At 38.4% G+C, this 21,616-nt stretch overlaps 1 protein-coding gene across 2 annotated transcripts in view; it reads left to right on the forward strand.

Annotated features, from left to right (window-relative positions):
* crc (bZIP transcription factor crc) overlaps window positions 1-21,097 on the forward strand; it is a 79,651-nt gene extending 58,554 nt beyond the window's left edge. The window contains exons 1-2 of one of the 2 annotated variants that reach the window (XM_067147047.2): window positions 555-909; window positions 19,567-21,097. In XM_067147047.2, coding sequence (XP_067003148.2) covers window positions 891-909; window positions 19,567-20,522 — 975 coding nt within the window. In that variant the 5' untranslated portion in view covers window positions 555-890 and the 3' untranslated portion in view covers window positions 20,523-21,097. Of the gene's footprint in view, window positions 1-554; window positions 910-19,566 lie in introns of those variants that run through there. The other variant, XM_067147046.2, reaches the window with a different exon arrangement.
* Window positions 21,098-21,616: the final 519 nt, after the last annotated feature.

A 21,616-nucleotide genomic window follows, 5' to 3' on the forward strand; every position in this document is an offset into this window, starting at 1 on the left:
CTTGCAAGCTGCGAAGTTTGTGGGTTGTATTTCAGTTCTTCATTCACATTCATTTAATCGTACCTTTAGACCTATGAAGTTGGGTAGAAGGAAAGCGTTTCGATCACGCCGAAAGAGAATGTTACCTTCAGTTCGCCCTTTTGGACTGGCGTAGATTGATTTTTAAACTTATTCCTATTGAAAGCCGGCATGGTATTCTGATTCTGTGGAAATCAGGGCGATTGGTTTTCTAGTTGTTGACTGGAGGGAAGTTGATGTATTGAGAGGGTGTGGTCATGTTCCTGCGAGTAGTCAGTGGACTTTAAAAGTGAGCAGTGCTTCTCGCATGTTATACTTGCTTCTCGATACATTGGCGTAAGTGAATTGGGTATTATGATAACAGGCAAGGACAAGAGAAACATTTTTATAGATTGTTGTCGTCAAGCCAAGGTTGTTTGATTTGTTTGTGCTTTGCATTTCTCCCGTCGAGGAGAAAGAGGAGGGAAACCAGTTCTTGTGTAACTTTGTTATCTTTGTGGAGGCTCCAGTCGGGAGCAGCCGCTTGTCCGAGCTTTCAGTTAACTTCCAGCTGCGGTACCGTGCGGTATGCGTGTGGCTGTGTTAGTGTTAGGTTAGATGGTGCAGTGTACACATGTGTTATCCCAGCTTCTATAGCATGCAGTACTACTATCTATACACGTGGGCAAGAGAAATTATTGTGAACTCCGAAAAGTTGGTCAATAGGAGGTGAATTAAAAGTGAAAAACTTCACCGCAGAGCGAAGTTTCTTCTCTACGGAATACGGAAAGACTGATTTATTTTAGAATACATCGGAACTCTCGTAACAAGTCCTATCAGATCTCATTAAAAAGGCTTTTATAGGAGAAAATCGAAAGACTTATTTTTCAAAAATGGCTGTTGCGTGTTTCGGTACGTATACGTTCGAGATTCTTATGTTCTATCTTATTCCTGTTTGTGCAGTACGTGTACGTCAGAAATAGTGGTAGTTCTGCTGATCTGGGCCTCCCAACATGCAGTTTCCAATTCACAATCCTAACTTCACTGAGTAATCTTACAAACCGAGCAAGTGGTTGTGCGGTTAGGGCCCGCGCTGCTGTGATCTTGCATTCGGGAGATTGTGGGTTCGAACCCCACTGTCGGCACCCCTGAAGATGTTTTTTCGTGGTTTCTCATTTGGACGGGTTACACTAGGCAAATGCTGGGGTTGTACCCTACTAGAGGGCACGACTGTTTCCTTCCCATTCATAAACCTTTCTTTCCCATCGTCTCGCCATAAGGCCTATCCATGCCGTTGCGACGTAAAGGTAATTGTAAAAAATAATAATCTCACAGTTCCCGATGCACAGGCAAAGTACCAGGGACCCACAATAGTCATTCTGCAATTTTAGGTAGATTCTAAATTCATTTGCCAGTGACTTCGGGAGGGGCTTTTTGTTTTTGTGCTAAGCTCTAATACTGAATGTCGCTATCCGAAAGAATGAGTCTTGATATTTCCATTTTAACGATTATTTTTGCCATTCTTGTGCAGTGTGTCGATGGATCTGACCACATTGGCTGGCAGGTAGGCAGTCTCACTTGTACAGCGTTATGGATCGTACTACATGGAAGTTTGTTATGCGAATTTGCCATAAACCATCTCCAGACTTCGCGTAGCAACAGTTTCACTCATTATCACTTGGTGGTCAAAGTATTCCTTCGAAAAAAAAGGAAGAAACTTGCTTAGTGGGTTGTAGTTGTTCACGTGATAGGTTTTTGGCAACGTCCCAGCTTTCTCTTTCTTCGTACTTTTCATTCTTATTAATGTCGCATAATGGTCGAGCTGTCATGCGGTCCAAAAGCAGCTTTTGAAAAGAAAAGTTTCTCTTTCTGCTTGTTTAGTTCATAAAACTACTACTTACCGAGCTCGATAACTGCAGTCGCTTAAGTGCGGCCAGTATCCAGTATTCGGGAGATAGTAGGTTCGAACCTCACTGTCGGCAGCCCTGAAAATGGTTTTCCGTGGTTTCCCATTTTCACACCAGGCAAATGCTGGGGCTGTACCTTAAGGCCACGGCCGCTTCCTTCCCACTCCTAGCCCTTCCCTGTCCCATCGTCGCCATAAGACCTATCTGGGTCGGTGCGACGTAAAGCAACTAGCAAAAAAAAAAACCAAAAAAAAACTACTACTTGTGAAAGAAGGGTTTACGTTGCTGGTATGAATGTCAGTCTGGCCGCAAAAATATCCGTAATTAGTATTTATTTCGGCATAAATGGCTTGGTGAAATTTTCAAGCGAAATGGACGTCTTATTGTAAATTTCGAACTTGTTTAAGTACTAGTGTTTAAACATATTGTGAGGGATCTGTCACATGACTGTATTTTAAAATATAAACAAAAAATGTTACAGCTTACACAGTAGCATAATAGGTTAACTCCCAGACCCGATACCATGGTTACTCAAGCATGGTAAGACGTATGTTTGTTGCTATAACGGTTATAACAGACACAGTGATAGTCTGTGGACTGGGCTGAGTAGCTCGGACGGTAGAGTGCTAGCCTTCTGAGCCAAACTTCGCAGGTTCGATCCTGGCTCAGTCTGGTGGTATTTGAAGGTCCTCAGATAAGTCAGCCTCGTGTCGGTAGATTCACTGGCTCGTTAAAGAACTCTGCGGGACAAAATTCCGGTACCTCGGCGTCTCCGTAAACCGAAAAATTGGTTAATGGGGCATAAAACAATAACATTATTATAGTATGAGGTTTGCCAATTCCTCAAGCGTGGTGAAAGTACATTGGCCTGTGTATATGTTTCATACATGAAAAATATTCTTCAGTAAATTCTTCCCTAATTCACCTCAGATTTTTAATAGGATATGAGTACTGAAAGGTCCCAAAGTTACTGAAATATCTGGAAGAAATTAAATTTGAATTTAAGACTACTGTTCTTGTTTTTAGTTTATCATTTTAAAACACACTAGAATTTTGAGTTTTGAAACCTAGTACATAGAACTTCATTAAATTAGGAAAAATATATCAAGCACATACCCCAGTTTAGAGGGTTACGGAAAGTTACATTAAAATATTACACACTCGTATAACAAACAGCTGCTGGACTGTTGGATGAAACTATGTTTGCATTGGTTTGTGTTCAGACTGACTTTGCTGTACAGGACTAAAATCTGGTGGACTCATGTATGGTATCTTAATCATAAGTCAGAACAGGCATGAAAGTAGCGAGAATGATTGTTGGTACGAATAGGTGTGAAGATTTGCACTAGGGTACTTGGAAGTGATGAGATAAAGGCTGTTATAAATTAACTCTGTGAAAGTTGTACAAATCATCAGCTTTTTTGCATTTGGGAGATAGTGGGTTTGAATCCCACTAACAGCAGCCCTGCAGGTGGTTTTCCATTTTCACACCAGGCAAATTCTGGGGCTGTACCTTAATAAAGGCAACGGTTGCTTTCTTTCTACTCCTAGCTCCTTCACATCCAATCGTCGCCAAAAGACCTATCTGTGTCAGTGCGACGTAAAGCAGATTGTAAAAATTGTCGATCAGCTTCGGCAGTGGGGTTATGTGAGGTGAATCGAGGATGTTGCCTAGGAGAATAATGCGCCTGGCTTTGGAGGCTGAATAGTAGAGGGAGACCAAGGCGCCCAAGGTTACTCATAGGTTACTCATGTTGTTTTAATGAATGGGTACATTCTATTGTTTTGTTTCAAGATCTTGAATTGAAAATATACACGCGATATTATTTTTTAAAACCACATAGGCCTAATGGTTTAAAGTGGTCCCTCTTCATTTCTTGTTTAATCATGCCTAAATATTTGGACCAAATTTTGTATGGATATGCCTCAAATATTATGTTCAAATACGAGGCCATTCTGATTTTTCACTCATGAACCTCTTCTAAATGGCACCAATAATGTGTAGGTATTTACTGAACTTAAGTATTTTATCCAATAAGAAGCAAAATAATGGGCACATTGTCAGTCCTATCACCAAGCACACACTCCAAGAGCATCAGCCAGCCAAGCCCTATTCGACTGGGTATTTGGCCTGTTGTCAGGTCCTGCTAATTCAGACTGGAAACCAGTGTGTGCGAAGATTGCTGTTTGAAAATGAAGGGTGCAGACAGAATTCGTTGACATTACCAATTGTCAGCTTGTCAATGACACGTATGTTCTACTAGTTCGTAATAAATTTGTTACCAGTTTTATTTGCATGTAATAAACATGAGTTGTGTATTGATGTTGACTAATCACTTTATAAGAGAAGTATTAGTTCCATCTTCACAATTCATGATATACATTGAATCACCAAGGATAATAAGTCATGTTAAAATGTAGGATATGTTTCGTCCTTTTGGGACAGTAGTTAAGTAGAGTTCAGGCGTGACAGAAGGTCACAGCATATTCACCAGGGCCAGTGGGGAACTCCTTTCATATCTAGTGAAACCTCACTTTTACAATTTGCCAAGTTCTCTTCAGGACGTAGTTCCTTCTGCTCATAGCTACATCTAGAATGTCGTTCACTACCACTTTGAGAGATGTTCCCCTATAAATTTAACCCCCTTAGCTTGATAAAATTTCATTTTTAATGAAAGAGTTTGCTTTAAAAATTCATGTGTATGTACATTGAAAATACGCAGTTGAAGATGTCCCGAAGGAGGGATGAAACATGTACTACATTTTAACATGACATATTATCCTTGGTGATTTAATGTATATCACGAATTGTATTTAAAAAGTAGAACTAATGAATCTATTATAAACTGATTTTATGTCTGTAGACTACTTGCACGATTTGCCAAGGTGCCAGATATTTTTCTTGGTATTGAATCCACCGTGTTTTATGAGGAAATACTATTGGTCAACTCCGTTCTCTTAATATTAGTTACAGGAAAAAAACCCAGTAGTAGTCCAGTTCTTCAAAGAATGATGGTATCTGCAAAAGAAAGCACCACGCAGAACGTGGAATTGGAAGAAACGAGGTCTTGGAATCGTAACACCATAGATGTCTGTAGAGAACAAGAGTTGACAGAGGGACAGCTGTCAGGAAACATGAAATTGAGGAGCCTAGTAAAAGTAGCAGTGCTAGACTGAGGACGTACAGATGTCGGCTCTTGCTTCCAAGGGAATTTCCTTTAGGTCTTAGAGTATTTTGGGGGGGGGGGGGGGTGCTGTGTGATATGAATGAGGAGTTAGTCCGTTATATTAGCTCTCTTTGCCCTTTTCTCTTTAAATGGACAAGGCTTAAGTTATGTACAGTACATGCCAATAAAAGGTAACTTATTACTTGTAGGCAATGTCCTAGGAAAGTAGAAATCTTTTGAAAGATTTTAGACTGCTAAACATTCCTTGATCATGCTGGTGAAAGCAAGCCACCTGTGCAAGTCTTTCAAACATTTTTTTTTTTTTCCTTGGTTAGTTTTAGAGCGTTGTCTGGATGAGGTATTGGAAACAAGTTGGAATGCATATAAGAAAGCCTCATTTTAATATGCCAGTCCAAATCAAATGTGTAATCTGTTGTCTGATAGTTGTGAATGTACATATGCCTCACAGCATGGAGATGGTGTTAATAATCATTGTATGGCCTTGGTTACTGTGTGAGAATGCCTTTTAATCTGACGTCTTCCTGGCTAGTCTATTTTCATGCCCCATTTTATGTTAGGCCTACTACAGTAGACGACTGAGTAAACAAAATCTCTCTTGGGTGTATCTGGCAGAGTTTTAATGAATTTAGTCAAGTAAACACCAAATATGTTGCCAGATAATTTTCATGTGCTGACATCCTATGATATAGAGTCGAATGGTCTTTTTTCTGCTCTTCAGAAATCTACCTCTACCGGGTTTGAACTGCTATCTCGGGATCTGGAGGCCATACTCTTGTCACTTATTCACAGAGGCATCTTAAGGTTGTGATGTCACTAAGCCCAAAATTAGTTTTAAGATATCTTACTATTTCAGTGCAACCTTTAAAATATGTACATGGCATAATGATGTACTTATTATTTTTGTTTTGTTACACCTCATAGGTTTAGGGCTGTAATTGCATTTTTTTACTGGGGATGGGGCATGATTAGCTCAGTGGCTTAGTTGTTGCTGGCATCCTTCTCGGAAGGCTGAGGTTTGAATCTCTGTCGATGCTGGGATGAGATTTTCATTACAAAAAGCATGTGTCATCGGGAACTGCATCTGATCTTAAACACCTGGCCAGACCATGAGCCTGGGTGGCTCCATAACCCCAGAAATAATTGGGATAGGCTGGGGAAAGCTTTATTTGCAATGTTCCTTAAGATCCGCTAATAAATGGCTTTGTTTTTTCTGGCTGTTGATAACCAAGCTTAAAACTCTGCAGGAATGACTTCATCACTAAAGGACATTAAATTCTCTAATTTCTGATCCGATGTGGGGAAAGACTCCTGTAGTGTGACCTCAGACAAAAATAGTAATTCCAGAATAGGTTGCAAAATGCCCATACCTGTAATTCAGGATTGTCTTTCTCAAATATGAAATACTTTATGATAAATTTACTTTCATTCCTTAGCTGTCCTTTATCTTGTTTTGTAAAACAGAGCTGGAGAAAGAGGAAAGTTGGGTGAAATAATCAAACTTGAGTGCTTTCACTTTGTGGGAGTCTTCTTGCTGAAAAAGCTAACTGGAAAGTGTAGATATTTAGTCATGAATAGTGAACAGACATAATTTCTTCCTAATGATCTGTGGTAATACAAATACTGTCCCATTCCATTGTAGAATGCCCTGGCTCTTGAAACTTCTGATCAAAGTTTGGCATCAAAAGGGAAGTTCAGTAACATAGCTGTTGTGCAACATTGTGTAATTACTTTTTCATATGCAAAAGTTCTACTTAACAAAGAGGTATTGCAAGTTTCAAACAAGCAGAAGTAATTACCTAGAGTCCACTTTTGTTCGAGTAAAAAGTTATGAATCTGGACGTCGTAAAAATGAATTAGACCTCTACCAGGCTATAAAGAACCATTTTCTGCTTACAGCAGAATGATAGTAATAATTATCATTGCCCTTTATCCAGCTGTAGCTGGGTAGGGGCAAATATGGTTCCTCTCCACTTTCTTCGGTCTTTCCACCACTCCTCCAACACTGTTCCAGTCCAGCTTTTTCTATAATACTGCATTGGATTATGTCCTTCCATCTCAATTGTGGTCGTCCACGGCCTCTCCTTCCTTGCATATGCATTTCCATCACCTTTTTTGGCATTCTTTCATCACTCATTCGGTTTATGTGCCCAAACCATCTTAGTCAGCTCTTCTGTATTCTGTTCATTTTTTCCACTACAGTTTCTTCCCGGATTTTCTCATTCCTTATTTTGTCTCTTCTACTCTTGTGTATCAAACTCCTCAAGAACTTCATTTCAGTTGCCTGTATTAGACTTTCATCCTTGTTTGTCGTTTTCAAAGTTTCTGCTCCGTAAGTTGTTATGGGTACATAATACATCTTGTACAGTTTCCTTTGCTTCCATTGGCACATCTCTGACCCATAACATGTTTCTTACACTCTGATAGAAACGGCTTCCAGCTTCAATCCTCTTTACTAATCTCATTACTAATCTCAGCATCCAGTCGAGCATTCTCCATTAATTCAGTCCGCTGGTATTTGAACATCTCCACTACTTCCAGGGGCTTGTCTGTAAGTCTAATCTGACCTTTCCCTTCTTTCTCCCCTCTAGTCATACCAAGAGTTTTACTCTTTTCTATACCTATTTTCAATCTACATTCTTCAATTTTCCCATTCATCACACCCAACTGTTCTTGAACCTTCATTTCCTCTTCCTCCATATCTTGGTTACTGTTCTCATGATGTTAATTACCATTTTAAACAGGATTGGCAATAGAACATTTCCCTGTCTCAGCCCACTAGTGATTTTGAACCAACTTGTCCTGCCAACTTGTGTTTGCATGCAACTACAACATTCCTTACAAACTGCCCTGATCATTTTTATTAATCCCTGTCCAATTCCTTTTTGCACAAGACTGTCCCAAACTTTAGTGTTGGAGACACTTGTCATATGCCAATTCATTGTCAATGAAAGTCATCATCACCATATCATTCCCATACTCCCATTGCTTTTCTGTTAGTTGTCTCATAATGAAAATGGGCTCTATTGTTGACCTTCCACTTCTGAAACCAAACCTATTTTCCTGTATCTGATTTTCAATCTTCAACCTTATCCTACTTTCCAGTATCATCTCCATTATCTTAGCAACATGGGACATCAGAGTAATTCCCCTGTATTTCAATACTTTATCACCTTTCTTGAAAATGGGGGTGATTATTCCTTTTTGCCATTTCTCAGGGACCTTCTTATGCTCCCACACAATCCTGAGAACTCGATATGTCCACTGCAGGCCTACAGCTCCACTTGCCTTTATAATCTCCACTGAAATTTCATCTATTCCAGCAGTTTTTTTCATTCTTCATCTTTCTTACTGCCATTTCAATTTCATTCATTGTAATTTCTTTATCCATTTCTTCATCAACTAATTGCCTTTCCTGGTTGTCCATTGAATGACTGTCATTAGGCTAGTTCTCCTGTTCAGCAACTTCTGAAAGTACTCTCTCCATCTATTATTTCTTTTAGCTTTGTTAATATTATGCCACCTTCATCTTTCACAAATCTCTTGTTTCTTAAATTACCATACAGTAATTTCTTGCTGCCCTGCATGTCATCTCTCAATTTCTGTGCGAATAAGGCCCCACTTTTCTTCCTCTGCTACTTTTTTGGTTAAATTCTTTGCCTGCACATATTTTCTTCTACTTTTCGTCAGTCTTAGATGTTTTCCGTGCTTTCCATGCCATTTTCTTTTCCTTCACTTTAACCCTTTCCTGCCCCCATTTTCACTCCAGTTATCCCCAGGTTTCAACCTATTATTTAGGAAACATTAAAGCAGAGCACATTGTTTCAGAAAAAGTTTAATATTATAAAAACTATTGATCACAATATATTCACATTTTCAAATATTAGAAAACTTACCATCGCATCCATTTCTCTATTCGAGTCAGCGTTGTTGGTTCAAACCTCCATCACCTGCTGGTGATACTTGACACTGTGGTAGGCTGTATTTGCCACATTCTCATGTCTGAATCGCCCTAAACCAATAATCATGTAATTCTGGAAGTGAAATGGTGATCATGTATATCAGCCTTTATTTCCTCTGAGCAAGTGCCTTCCAATTCTATATCTATTTTACTGGAATGCACCTGTTTGATTGCTGCTTTGATATATACGTAATTGGTTATATCATTGAATATATTATCTCCTCCTAACGTTTGTAAAAATAATCTTTTTTCCCATAATACTATTTCAAAATTATGGACAGGCTCAACATCATCCATATAATCATTTGGAATAACGAAACGAAATGTTTGTGTTACTTGAACTGCTGCCACATCGCCATCATGTCTGAATTCTCCATATCGGTTTTCACTTATATCACTGTTATCACTAAAATTATGTGTTGATATGTTATTTACTCATTAAAAATTCACCTCCACCCCTACTCAACGATTCTGTGTCATAGTTTCGCCTGTATTCAGCTCAGTTTCAATATCTGCAGTATTCAATCCTGTCGTGTTTACGTATGAAATAGCTGACTCGCGCTCGCGGAAGTTCAAGACCGTTTTGCCTAGACAACTTCAAGACAGATTATCGCTCTTTCATTTCCTAAGCCATGTAGATTTTACTGCATGTTCATAAATGCCTTATAAACAATTCACTGCAGAAAAAAGTACAAAACTTTCGCATATATCGCACACGTGTGCAGATAATGTAACCAGGCGCTTTCGGGCGTTAAGGACCGGAAAGCAAAGTGGACAGTCGGGTGTTAAGGGTTAATCTTTAGCCTATCATTCCACCAGTGTGCCTCTTTGTCTTTCACATTACCCGATGTTCTACCACATATCCTTTCTGCACATCCAACCAGTGCTTCCTTAAATCTTTTCCATTAATCTTCAACATTTCCCATCTCCGTTCTGGGTATCAAGGGTATTATTTCCCTTTGAAATTCTTCTTGTATGATTTTCTCCTTCATATTCCATACTTTCTTTTCTTTCTTCTTAATGAGTTTTTTTCAATCATTCCCACTTTGTTTTCCCATCATAACTCTTATGATCTCCCCCAAAGGCTTCTTGAGGCATGGCTGAACATCTAAAAGGTTTTTCTGGTGTTCTTTCTGTATGATTATATAATCAATGATGGTCTTTGTTTGTCTCCCCAACCATACCTTGTAATCTTCTGACTGTTCTTCTTAAACCAGGTGTTTCCAACAATCATTTGGTTCCTCATTCAAAAAATCCAACAACAACTTGCCATCTGGATTTACATTTCCATATCCAAAGGGCCCTACAACATCTTCCTTTCCTTGTCTTTTCATTCCAACTTTTGCATTTAGATCTTGCATCAGTAGCACTTCCTTATCTTTTATCTGTCTCTCCATGTCCTCTAAAAAATTTTCTAGATGTTCATACAACTGAAATAGATCTCTCATTCCATTTTCAAAATGGAGTCTCATGACTTATCATCCTATCGCTGATGCGTTTTGTATATTCCACATTCATGGATTTCTTTTCAAGTTTGATGGCCACTCCATTTTTTGCCTCAGGTCCTCCGCTGTAATACAGCCTGTATCCTTTCGGAGTTATCTCTTCCGTACCCCTCTTCTTGGACTCACAGTCCAGGTGTGGCTGTATCTTTTTCTTTCATGAAGTCAACCAGTCCTTCTGTCTTTCCCGTCAGTGTCAGGACATTTGCTGTTGCAATCTTGATGTAGTTTGGTGCTGGTTGCCCGCTGCTCACAGTTCCCCCAACACCCAAAGAGCTGCACGTCGCTTTTAGCAGGGGGCGCCCTAACCTTTTCCGAGGCACCCTATCTGCTTTATCCATATAGGCCATTGTTACGATGGGCTCGCCATACCCTAAGGCATTTTATACCTACTGCCAGGTTCAAAATTAGGCCGCCCCTAACATGGAGACTCCTCTGGAGTACAGACGCTACAGGTTTGCCCCTGCCGCCATCTCCACCATACTGAAGTCCACTTCTCTGTCGGAGATGCCGTTGAGGTCTTCACTAGTAACCCTGATCCGGGACCCATATCAGATGTTACACACTCGGTCAGTGTGCTCTGGGACTCGCATAGGCAGGGGCGCCACTCCCTGGGCAGGGTTGCCTCTGAAGAGGGGTCCCTACCTACTACCAGCTACACAGCAAAGTATGTGTCAAAATAGCAGATTTTAAATTTAGTGACTGCTAGAACAGTGAAAGTGTATATTATTTAGGTTGATTATACTGTTGTGGTGTAACTGATTTGTAGAAAATATCAACATGAAGACTTCTAGAATGTACTTGCCAACAATTAACCATTTAAAGTTAAAAACTTCATGATTGTTCCGTATTGAATAGAGAAAATAAGATGTACAAAATTATAGGGAAGGATCCACCTTTCAATACTCCGTAGTAAAAAGTAGTTACAACCTGTTTAATGGGACCGGTTTCAACACATTTAGAGTGTCATCAGCCAATTAGCGAAGATCTTAACAATAACTAACATATTAAACATAGGCAAAATATTAACATTGTATCACATCGTGGCAATTGGCTAATTGGCTGATGATGACACTCTAAATGTGTTGAAACCGGTCCCATTAAACAGGTTGTAACTACTTTTTACAACAATTAACCAATTATGAATATTTTTTCTAAAAGAAAAAATTGAAACTAGATATTTTCATGGCAGCCTGAGTTTAATCCATAATAATTATGACCCTGTTTTTAGAAGTTTTTTGAAATGTGCTCATTCCAGACATGCATTTTCTTTTCACAAAAGAATTAAGATTATTTATGTTATGCTGTGTTATTGCTACATTTTTTTTGTCACTGAGCAGTTACAGTAAAACTTGAGACTATTTTGTGACATATTGTGGATTTGGGCATTTCCTCTGTTTTTTCATTCCTTTATGCGTCGGTATATCACACGAAGGTATGAAGACTTATTTCAGTGATAGTGAAAAACAAATAATGATTCAGAAGTTCTACTGCCGTCAATACCACCCTCTTGCCATTTCGTAATATTACGTTTTTTCTCCATCTTGAAACTAAAAGGAATAGGGGTTGGCATTTAGTTCGAAGGTGAACTTTAAAAATTGAAGACCTTCCCTTTTTAGTGGTGTTCTTAACTGTGTAGAAATCCTTAAATATTCATTTCCTGGAACTAACCAATTCATGATTTCTAATAAACACACATTTTGAACCCTGTTCTAATAATTCTCAAAAAAATGTTTGAATTGTGAGTGCTTCTGTAGATTCTTAATGTCTTAAGTAGCTTTGGGTTGGAAAGTGACCCTCTTAGTTTGATTTAACGCTAATGTTAAAGTGGTTTGGTTAGCTGTCTGTTGTCCTGATTGATTTCCTGGTTTAGCATAATTCTACCTCAGTATGGGATCTTTGTTTTGTCTTCACTTTGCAGGAAGACCTGAACTATATGATACACAGGTCATTTTGCTTATTGTAGGCTTCAGGTAGGGTAACAAATCACCTTCTGCTACTGCTTTTCCCACATCCTGGTGGGGGTCATGGGTGCAAACAGTGTTGTACATGTGGGCTTGCTCCTGTTTAATGACAAGACGATCTTCCTGTGGGTGGGGGTGGTAGAATGACATCCACGATATCCCCTGCCTGCCGTAAGAGGAGACTAAAAGGGTCCCCAGTGCCTCTGAACTTTGGAGTGTGGGTTGGTACCATGGGGCCCTTAGCTGAGTCGTAGCATTGCTTCCACTTACTTGTGCCAGGCTCCTCATTTTCGTCTATCCTATCCAACCACCCTTGGTCAACTCTTCTTTTCCGACCCCGGCGCTATGAGGTATCCGAAGGCTGGGGAGTGTTCCGTTTTCATGCCCTTCGTGGCCCGTATCTTTCTTTGGCCGATACCTAAATTTTTCGAAGTGTCGGATCCCTTCCATTTTTCTCTTTGTGTTATATAGAGGATGGTTGCCTAGTTGTACTTCCTCTTAAAACAATCAACACCACCCCCACTACCTCTTCTGTTGCCTACCCTAGGTTGAAAGATGTATTCACTCTCATGTGTTTGTGTGGTGATCGGTAGTGTAATGTGTGGTATGTGTTTGAAGTGCTGCTATATGCACAAAAACTGGAGTTAAATGCTAGCCTTTAGTACACTACGTTACCTGAACAGTCTTGAAAATGTATGCAGAAGAAGGGAATGGCTAAGTAGACCCACCCAGTATGTTTCAAGCCCTTCACGATTCATTTTTACGACAAGCTGCTCTTCAATTAATTCCTCTACATTTTTAAGGAAGCGTTTCCATTCAACTTCTTTCTGTTAAAGGGGTTCTGCAAGTGCATATAAATTTAAAGTGTTCTCTACTCAGGTACCTGGCATTCTCTTTTGATGCATGTGTGTCCATTTTGGCTTTTTTAAGATAATTTGTTTTATTATTGTTCCCTCATTTTCAAAATTTGTTTGTTGGCTAAATATTTTTATTTTCTGTTTGTGTTGAGAGAGGAATTGAAACTGTCACCATCATATGATGGTGCTTGAGTAGCAAAGGTAGATTTTGGTAGTTTTCATATTGTACTTCCATTTACAGTATGGGCATTAAAAATGGATTAAAAATACAAATCTTGAAAACTACATTTTTATGTCAAATTCCTACTCATTTAGATTTTTTAAATTATAATTTTACCTACCCCCATTAAGAAGGCCTAGAATAACTGCCAAGAGGATTTTTCTTGCTAACTCTGAATCACTGACAATGTACAAGTCTTCAGGCTGGGCAGCAGTCTCTTGATAGGACTTGGTTTGGTTTGATTTGGTTTAGTATAGTGAGTAATTGTACGTGTAACGTTTAATTTAATATGAAAGATATATGGATTCTAATTTCACAGTAAAATTTCTGAGCAGAAAATTTTCACAAAATGATTCAGTAATAGAAATAATTCTGTTCGGCACTTTGTGGATTTGTCCAATTTTGAAAGCTGGATGCACTTCCAGACAATCCTATATTGAGGGATGCATTCCTTATTGCGTGTTTGATCAGTGGTTAACCCTTTCTGTGGGTGATGCGACGGGATCTGTGGCTACAAGTCTTGCTCAGTGCGGAATGCAGATATATATCCGCAGATTCTTTTTCTTAGCTGCCTACCTGGAGGGGTTTGTTTCTTTTTCAGCCTCGTGTTCTGGATGAGTCTGCCCTCTGATGTGAATTTTTTCAAGTATGGTCTTCCAGTACCAATGTATAATCCCTTGAATGCAATAATATTGCTATAGAAGGGATTTCTGGACATAAATTATACTAAACAAACTTCTCATGATGACACATTAGAATTGTGACTTAATTTATTATCCTCAGGCTTGAGTTCTTCCTTCACAACACAAGTGTGTATTTACTGCAATTTACATAACATTATCACACGCATGTGTTCTGTGATCCAGGCACAATTCATGATTTCCTTCCTAACTTTCTTACATTTTTTTGCTAAAATGCATAAAAGGAATTACCGGACAGCACTGTTAGAGGATTATTATGAGCCAACATTAAATGAAATGTTGGAATTTAGTGCAGAGGATAGTGATCTTAGTGAAGTAAGTTCTGCTGAAGGGAGATTTTGCAGTTGACAGGAATTTACCTGGAACAAGTACTGCTGGCTCGAATGTACAGGGTTCGGGCCCAGCTTATGCAAATGAGCAGCAGTCGCGAAAGAGAACACATATTCGATTCCAGTTCAAGTAGCTATCATGACAGTGACAGTAGTGATGGTAATACTGATATTCCAACCAATGCAAGTTCTTTGTCAAATTTGACCGAAAATGGAAAAAGGTCCCGCTTTGATCCAAAATTCCATCATGGGGTAAAGGCGGAGTTGTTAGGGAATACAAAACAGAGCAAAATATTTGAATTTTTTTTATGACTGAGTTGAACAGACAAATTCTTTTTGCTCAGCAGAAAGTCGCACATAAACCCCAGTTTAACAAGATGAAACGAAGGAGTAGAGATCAAGACTGATTCGCGACAAATAAGGACGAAATAAAGCTTCTTATGGGCATACTGCTGCTGTAGGGGATTGTACAGAAACCTAAATTAGGAAATTATTTTCCTCGCAGTCACTTGTTGGCTACGTCTATTTTCTATGAGGTGATGATAGAGAAGAGGTTCCTCCTCCTCAGCGTTTTATTTACATTCCTCTATCAGTGAGGCTATAATGGACTAATTTCTTCCTAAATTTACCAAGACAAAGCCAGTATTTTACCACCTGGAGCACAATGTTTGGAGCTTATACGCCTGATGGCAGTCTCAATTGATGAGAACCTCTTCTTATGGAAAGTGTGGGTAGGTTGGGAAGTTCACATACCAAAAAAAAGATGTTTCAGAATGACATCGTAAAAATTATTAAGCATGACGAAATTCATCTTACTTGCCCGTATTGAACTGAGATTACAATTGGAATAAAAATCTTGTAGGTTCCACCTTGTTAAATACAAATACTGTTATGTTGGTTTTACAACATATACTTTTTTATTTATTGCAGAACTAGTTTCGGCGCTCATTTAGACATCATCAGCTGCATAATAAGTAAAGAAAGACTTGAAGATTTAACAATATAAAACATGTTGATATAAGCAACTCCTTAATATCTGTTGAATGTTGAGTTTAAAAACTCTAATTTACAACAAGATAACCCTTGTGAGTCTGAGTAATCTCAACACAATAGACACTGATATAAAATTTACTTTGGAATCTGAAATAGAAAAATCCATTAATTATCTTGACCTAAAGATCAGTAGGCATTATTCCTCTTCAGTTTCTTTTAGCATTTACAGGAAGCCTGCACAAACTTGTTACAATATGACAGCTCACAAATGCGCGACCTATAACAGCTTGGTTAATCGCGCATTTAGTGTACCAATGTCCAAGTGAGACCTGGACAAGGAACTGAACGTTATTTGGTCTATGGCTAAGGCTAATGGCTTTAAAGGGAATTTTATAGAGCGAATAAGTAAATTTAAATATCGCCCTCACACAACCCTGACTAAAGTTAAACAAGAAGTAAAAGAAATCATGACCTTCACATTCAATAAAGCAGTTTATAGAGTTACGAATATTTTCAAGAAGTGTAATATTAGGATTGCGTTCAAAACAGATATCAGAAGTACAGAAGTTTTGCATAATGCAACAACTGTTAATAAGGTCAACCCATACTCTAAATCAGGTGTATATGGGTTTGAATGCAAAGACTGTGGGAGCAGATATATAGGGCATACTGGACGTAGCTTTAATGTCGGATATCAAGAACACCTAAACGCTGTGAAATATCGATTTTCAGCCATAGGCCAAAATTTCCATGAATACAAACCTAAATTCAGACGTAGATCACGATCTTGAGATCATAGAAACATTACATGTAATAAATATCATTTTTGGTCCGTATTGATGATATTTGATTGAAATAATAACATTAAGTTATTTATTAGACCACCTAATCAATACAAAATCCAAGACGATTTTGTATTAGGTGGTCTAATAAATAACTTAATGTTATTATTTCAATCATAGAAACACTCGCTACGAGACAGAGGCTTGACATTACAGAAGTGTGTCTAATACATTTAGACGAGTATTATAACGCTAAACTAAATTTGAATGAAATTTTGGAGAAACCCGAAGTATTATACGATTGCTTGATTCTGTTACTACCGGGTGAGTTGGCCGTGCGCGTAGAGGCGCGGAGCTGTGAGCTTGCATCCGGGAGATAGTAGGTTCGAATCCCACTATCGGCAGCCCTGAAGATGGTTTTCCTTGGTTTCCCATTTTCACACCAGGCAAATGCTGGGGCTGTACCTTAATTAAGGCCACGGCCGCTTCCTTCCAACTCCTAGGCCTTTCCTATACCATCGTCGTCATAAGACCTATCTGTGTCGGTGCGACGTAAAGCCCCTAAAAAAGATTCTGTTACTTGACAAGCTAAGAATTCCAGAAAATTCAAGGGTCTTTTTAACTCTACGTAAGTTTTTCATACTACTGCCTTCGTCCACAACGCCCCCCCCCCCCAGACCCTCTCCTACATTGCCATCGTTCCGGAAACATTCCCCTTAGCGCTTCATTAGTACATGACATGAGCAGACACACCTGGTGTGATGCAGTCGCTGCACCAAGTACAGTCGTTGAGGTGACTCCTCTTCACGAATAGTTTGATCCAGTCAGGTTTTTATCAATTTTTCCTTCTTTTTATTAACATTTGGCTTTCATATAAGAACTAAAATTCCACATATCAAACTTCAGAAGACTGTGCAATTTAGCAATTTAATGAACACAAGGCTAGCAATGCATCTGTGAAATGAACATTTTAACATTATAGGACTTGATTCAGCTCTAATTATTCCCATTTTAAGATTGTATTTGAACTTGATGTTTACAAGTGTACAGAATTATAGCCATCACTGAATATTGAAGACAACTCATCACTTAAAGATTATATTTTATATTTGACTCACAAGGGTTATCTTGTTGTAAATTAGAGTTTTTAAACTTAACATTAAATAGATATTAAGGAGTTAATTATATCAATATGTTGTTTTATTTTGGTATATCTCCAAGTTTTTCTTTACTTATTATGCAGCTGATGATGGTGTCTAAATGAGCGCCGAAACTAGCTCTGCAATAAAAAAAAAATATCTTGCAAAAACCATCTAACAGTGTGTTTGTATTGAACAAGGTAGAACCTACACGATTTTTATTTCAATCGCACAAATTATGCAAAGCCGGGACAGGGTGTGTAATGATCTGCTTCCTTGTGCATCATAATGAACAATAAGTAATAATAATAATAATAACTTAAATGTTTCCACCTTTTCAATACAATATATTTACAAAATTATACGGTACTAGTTTCGACCCATCTAGGGGTATAATTTTGTAATTTTGTGAATATATTGTATTGAAAAGGTGGAAACATTTAAGTTATTATTATTATTACTTATTTATTGTTCAATACGGACCAAAAACATGAAATTCATAACCATCAATCATAATGAACAGCTGTAAAAGACATAACACTGTGAAGACTGTAGGTATTACCTGTAATGTAGTGCGATTTAGTCCGTCACCTATTAACTGTACATATATCAACTATATCCCTCAAAAGCTGTAACCAGCCTAACAGAAAATAGTGTATTATAATTTATATTCTAAATCTCTTAAGTATGTGTAAACTTCGTAAATTACTGTTTACCTGTACACAAAAAAAGTTATGTGCAGGCAGAGATTGTTGGGAAACGGCTCGCAGTATTAAGGTATAAGTTACTGTATGAACGAAAACCAGAGCTTTGTTATTAGGAAGAAACAAGCTCTGTATCACAGCATGATAGCACTTCGTATGCTCTTGTACAAAGTACTGCATTGAAATATTAAAGCCGGATTTTTCAACAATTAAATATTTGTTAGGGCACTTATATAGTTCATTTTAGTCTAAAGTAGTTTTTAAGCAAGTAATTAAATATTTTCTTTGTAGGGGGAAATCTCTCCCTCCCTGGGAGTGAGCTGGAGTGTACCGAACTAATAATGAAGAGGTGTATGTTAAGACGAACCAAATCGCCTAGTTCCTTAGCAAGAGCATTTAGTCAGTCATGCATAAATTCCAGCCCATTTGGGAATTGAATCCTAGGCCCTCTTAACGGAATTTGTTGGAGCTTTCTTCCTGTTATAGCTCATACGAAGACATAGTCACCATAATTAGTCATACGTGAAATGTTTGATGGAGGTTCATTATAAATCCATGTTGATCATTTAGAAACTTGAGTACAATACATGTTATGATTGCCTGTAATTGTCACCCTCCAAATGATGTCTGCTGTCACCATGGACTGCAAATTTAATTTCTGAACTATTGGGCTGTATATGGTTCCTTACTGTCTGTCCTGTCTGTCATAACAATGTTTAGATTTGTGTTCAGCCCTGGATATCATCTGGTTAACTGGAGTGTTTTGGTTTCTTCCCTGAACCATACTACAGATTATACTAGTTTCCAATGCATGATACCACACATACTGTACCTTATCACCATTTGTACTCAGAACCATAAATGAGATTGATATCATTCAAAGCTACATTTTGTTTTTTCTTGTAGTGTTCAAATGGATAGAATTATCAGAAAAATTGAAATTTGACTATGATGAAAACTTAATGACCTTGAGTGAACTAGGAATGTACAAACTACAGTAATCACTGCAATATTGATCTTTAAGGAGTTTTGGAAATAGTAGGGTGAAGTAAAAATATTTTGTTCTAAAATTCTATGACCTTTTGCTTAAGCCAGTGAATGAACATACAAAACACTTCAAACTCTTCCCATTGCATGCAAGAAAGGAAATTTGTATGTTGGAGGTACATTTTCTTAGCAGATATGATACTTCCCTGAGACCTTATTGTTGGAGTGAAATAAAATGTATGGAATTAGTGTAATGCTAGAGACCTATCTGGTGTACAGTATTCTCCTGTTTTTATCTAGATATTTTAGTTTGAGAGAACATTTGTCTTTTGTTTCAGAGCCTTTTTCCGATTGGCTGGAGGAGAAAATCAATCTACCTATTTTTGAGGACTTGCCTGCAGTGGAGTCCCATACATTTGGCCACTTTTCGAGAGAAACAAATGAGGCTGTTAGACTATTGGCTGAAGTGGAGGCGAAGGGCAATACTGTACTACCACCACCACAACCACCTCAGCTTATGGTCCCCGATGACACTCAAGCTCTTCTACAAGAGTTCGAGTCTGTATATGGAGAAGTTGAACTGAACAATGGTACGCTTACGCCTCCTCAGAGTCCAACTCTGCCTTCGTATCAGAATATCCTTGCTCAAGATGGTAATGGGGGCCAGCTACTCATCACTACATTGCAGCAGGTGGTTCCCATAAGACTTCCTCCGAAGAAGGAATCTCTGATTACGTTGGAGCAGATGGTACCAGTCACCACCATTGTACCTGATCTGGTGCGCGAGGAGTTAGATGTAGATGAACTTGTACGTACCTGTGTGGAAGATCTGGAAACAAGTTTGCCGGTGTCTGATGCATGGAGCGTAACCACATCGTCTGTTGACTCCTGTTCTTCTGAACTATCTTCTCTTGCACCCCCCAGTCCCTGTACCAGCTCAAACAGCAGCTTTGAAAGTTCGGATGAATTAGTTGAAGACTCTGAATGGATTCCTTCTGCGCAGTCTCCAGCTCCTGGAAATCAGAAGACCCCAAACAGTCGCAAGCGCAGTAAGCCTTATGCTCGTGCTGGGCAGGAGGAGAAGCGCATGCGTAAGAAGGAGCAAAACAAGAATGCTGCTACAAGATACCGCCAGAAGAAGAAAGCTGAAATAGAAGTAATTTTGAATGAAGAGAAGGGACTGGAGGATAAGAACAACGAACTGCGCCAGAAAGTGAGTGACTTGGCCCGTGAGATAAAGTACCTTAAGGGACTCATGAGAGATGTGTTCAGAGCCAAGGGATTGATCAAGTGAATTAGTCGGTAGTAACTTATGATAGTACAAGTACTTGACAAAGCTAGTTTTGTTATTTAATGCGACTTGTTGGTTGGACAGGCTTAAGTTTCTCTATTTGCATTAGGTGATGCCGTGTGTCACATTATCCATCGAACTTTGAAATACATGGTTAATGTCACGTTTGTTGTTTCATTAATGTCATCGCTGCATGTAGATCTGCTGCAGTGGGAAACTAGCATCTGTATGAAGCACACAATGCTGATGTTTGATGGAGTGTTCTGGTGCTGCAGATAAGCATGCATGAAGTACAGTCCTGTACTTCTGTTATGTCATACACTCGACAAAACAGAAGAACAGCATTGTACCTTCACTGTAACACACCTACTATAACAGATATCCAAAAGTCAAAATTTATTTTCAACTTGTCTGTTTCATTCAGGCTAGTTCTTTTTTGCAGATTTTCTTTTAAGATTTATACAAACACATAATCGTGAAATGTTTTTGTTCTACGTATTTTTTACTTGCTTATTGTAAATGGTGTATTGTATTATGAAACAATAATAAATGGAGAACTTGGTGGGTGGAACTTTTTATTGGACAGCTTTCTTTTGTAGGTATTGTATTTCTGTAATGGCTGCACTACATTTTCCTCTAACATTTTGGGAAAAATTCTATAAGGTAGTCTTAATAGACAATTTTGTCAAAAAAAAAAAAAAAAACATCTTTTACTTAATATTTAAAATCTTAATTGGATGGATTGAAGTATGCAGTAGAACTAGTAAAATGAGATCAATGGCTGGAGACTAGGTTGTGCTGACCATACACAACACTTTCTGTGAATATCAATTATTCCTGTAGCTTTTGCATTATTTTTATTGTAGTATTAGTTCAGAATGAAAAAATTGAAAGACGGAGTAGACATACTCGAGTTTTTAGACAGCAGTGCTTGAAAATTAATCACAATTGATTCTTTTTGATATACCTAAATTACACTTGGTGGCTAATAAACAAGGGTAGTTGGAATGCCTGCAGTGGATGGCTGCGTTGAACAGTTTCTGCAAGGGAATGAAATAATTGAAATATCGCAAGTTTTACAGCAAGTTATACTCGTA

This window comes from Anabrus simplex, chromosome 5, assembly GCF_040414725.1.
Source record: "Anabrus simplex isolate iqAnaSimp1 chromosome 5, ASM4041472v1, whole genome shotgun sequence".
Taxonomy (NCBI): domain Eukaryota; kingdom Metazoa; phylum Arthropoda; class Insecta; order Orthoptera; family Tettigoniidae; genus Anabrus; species Anabrus simplex.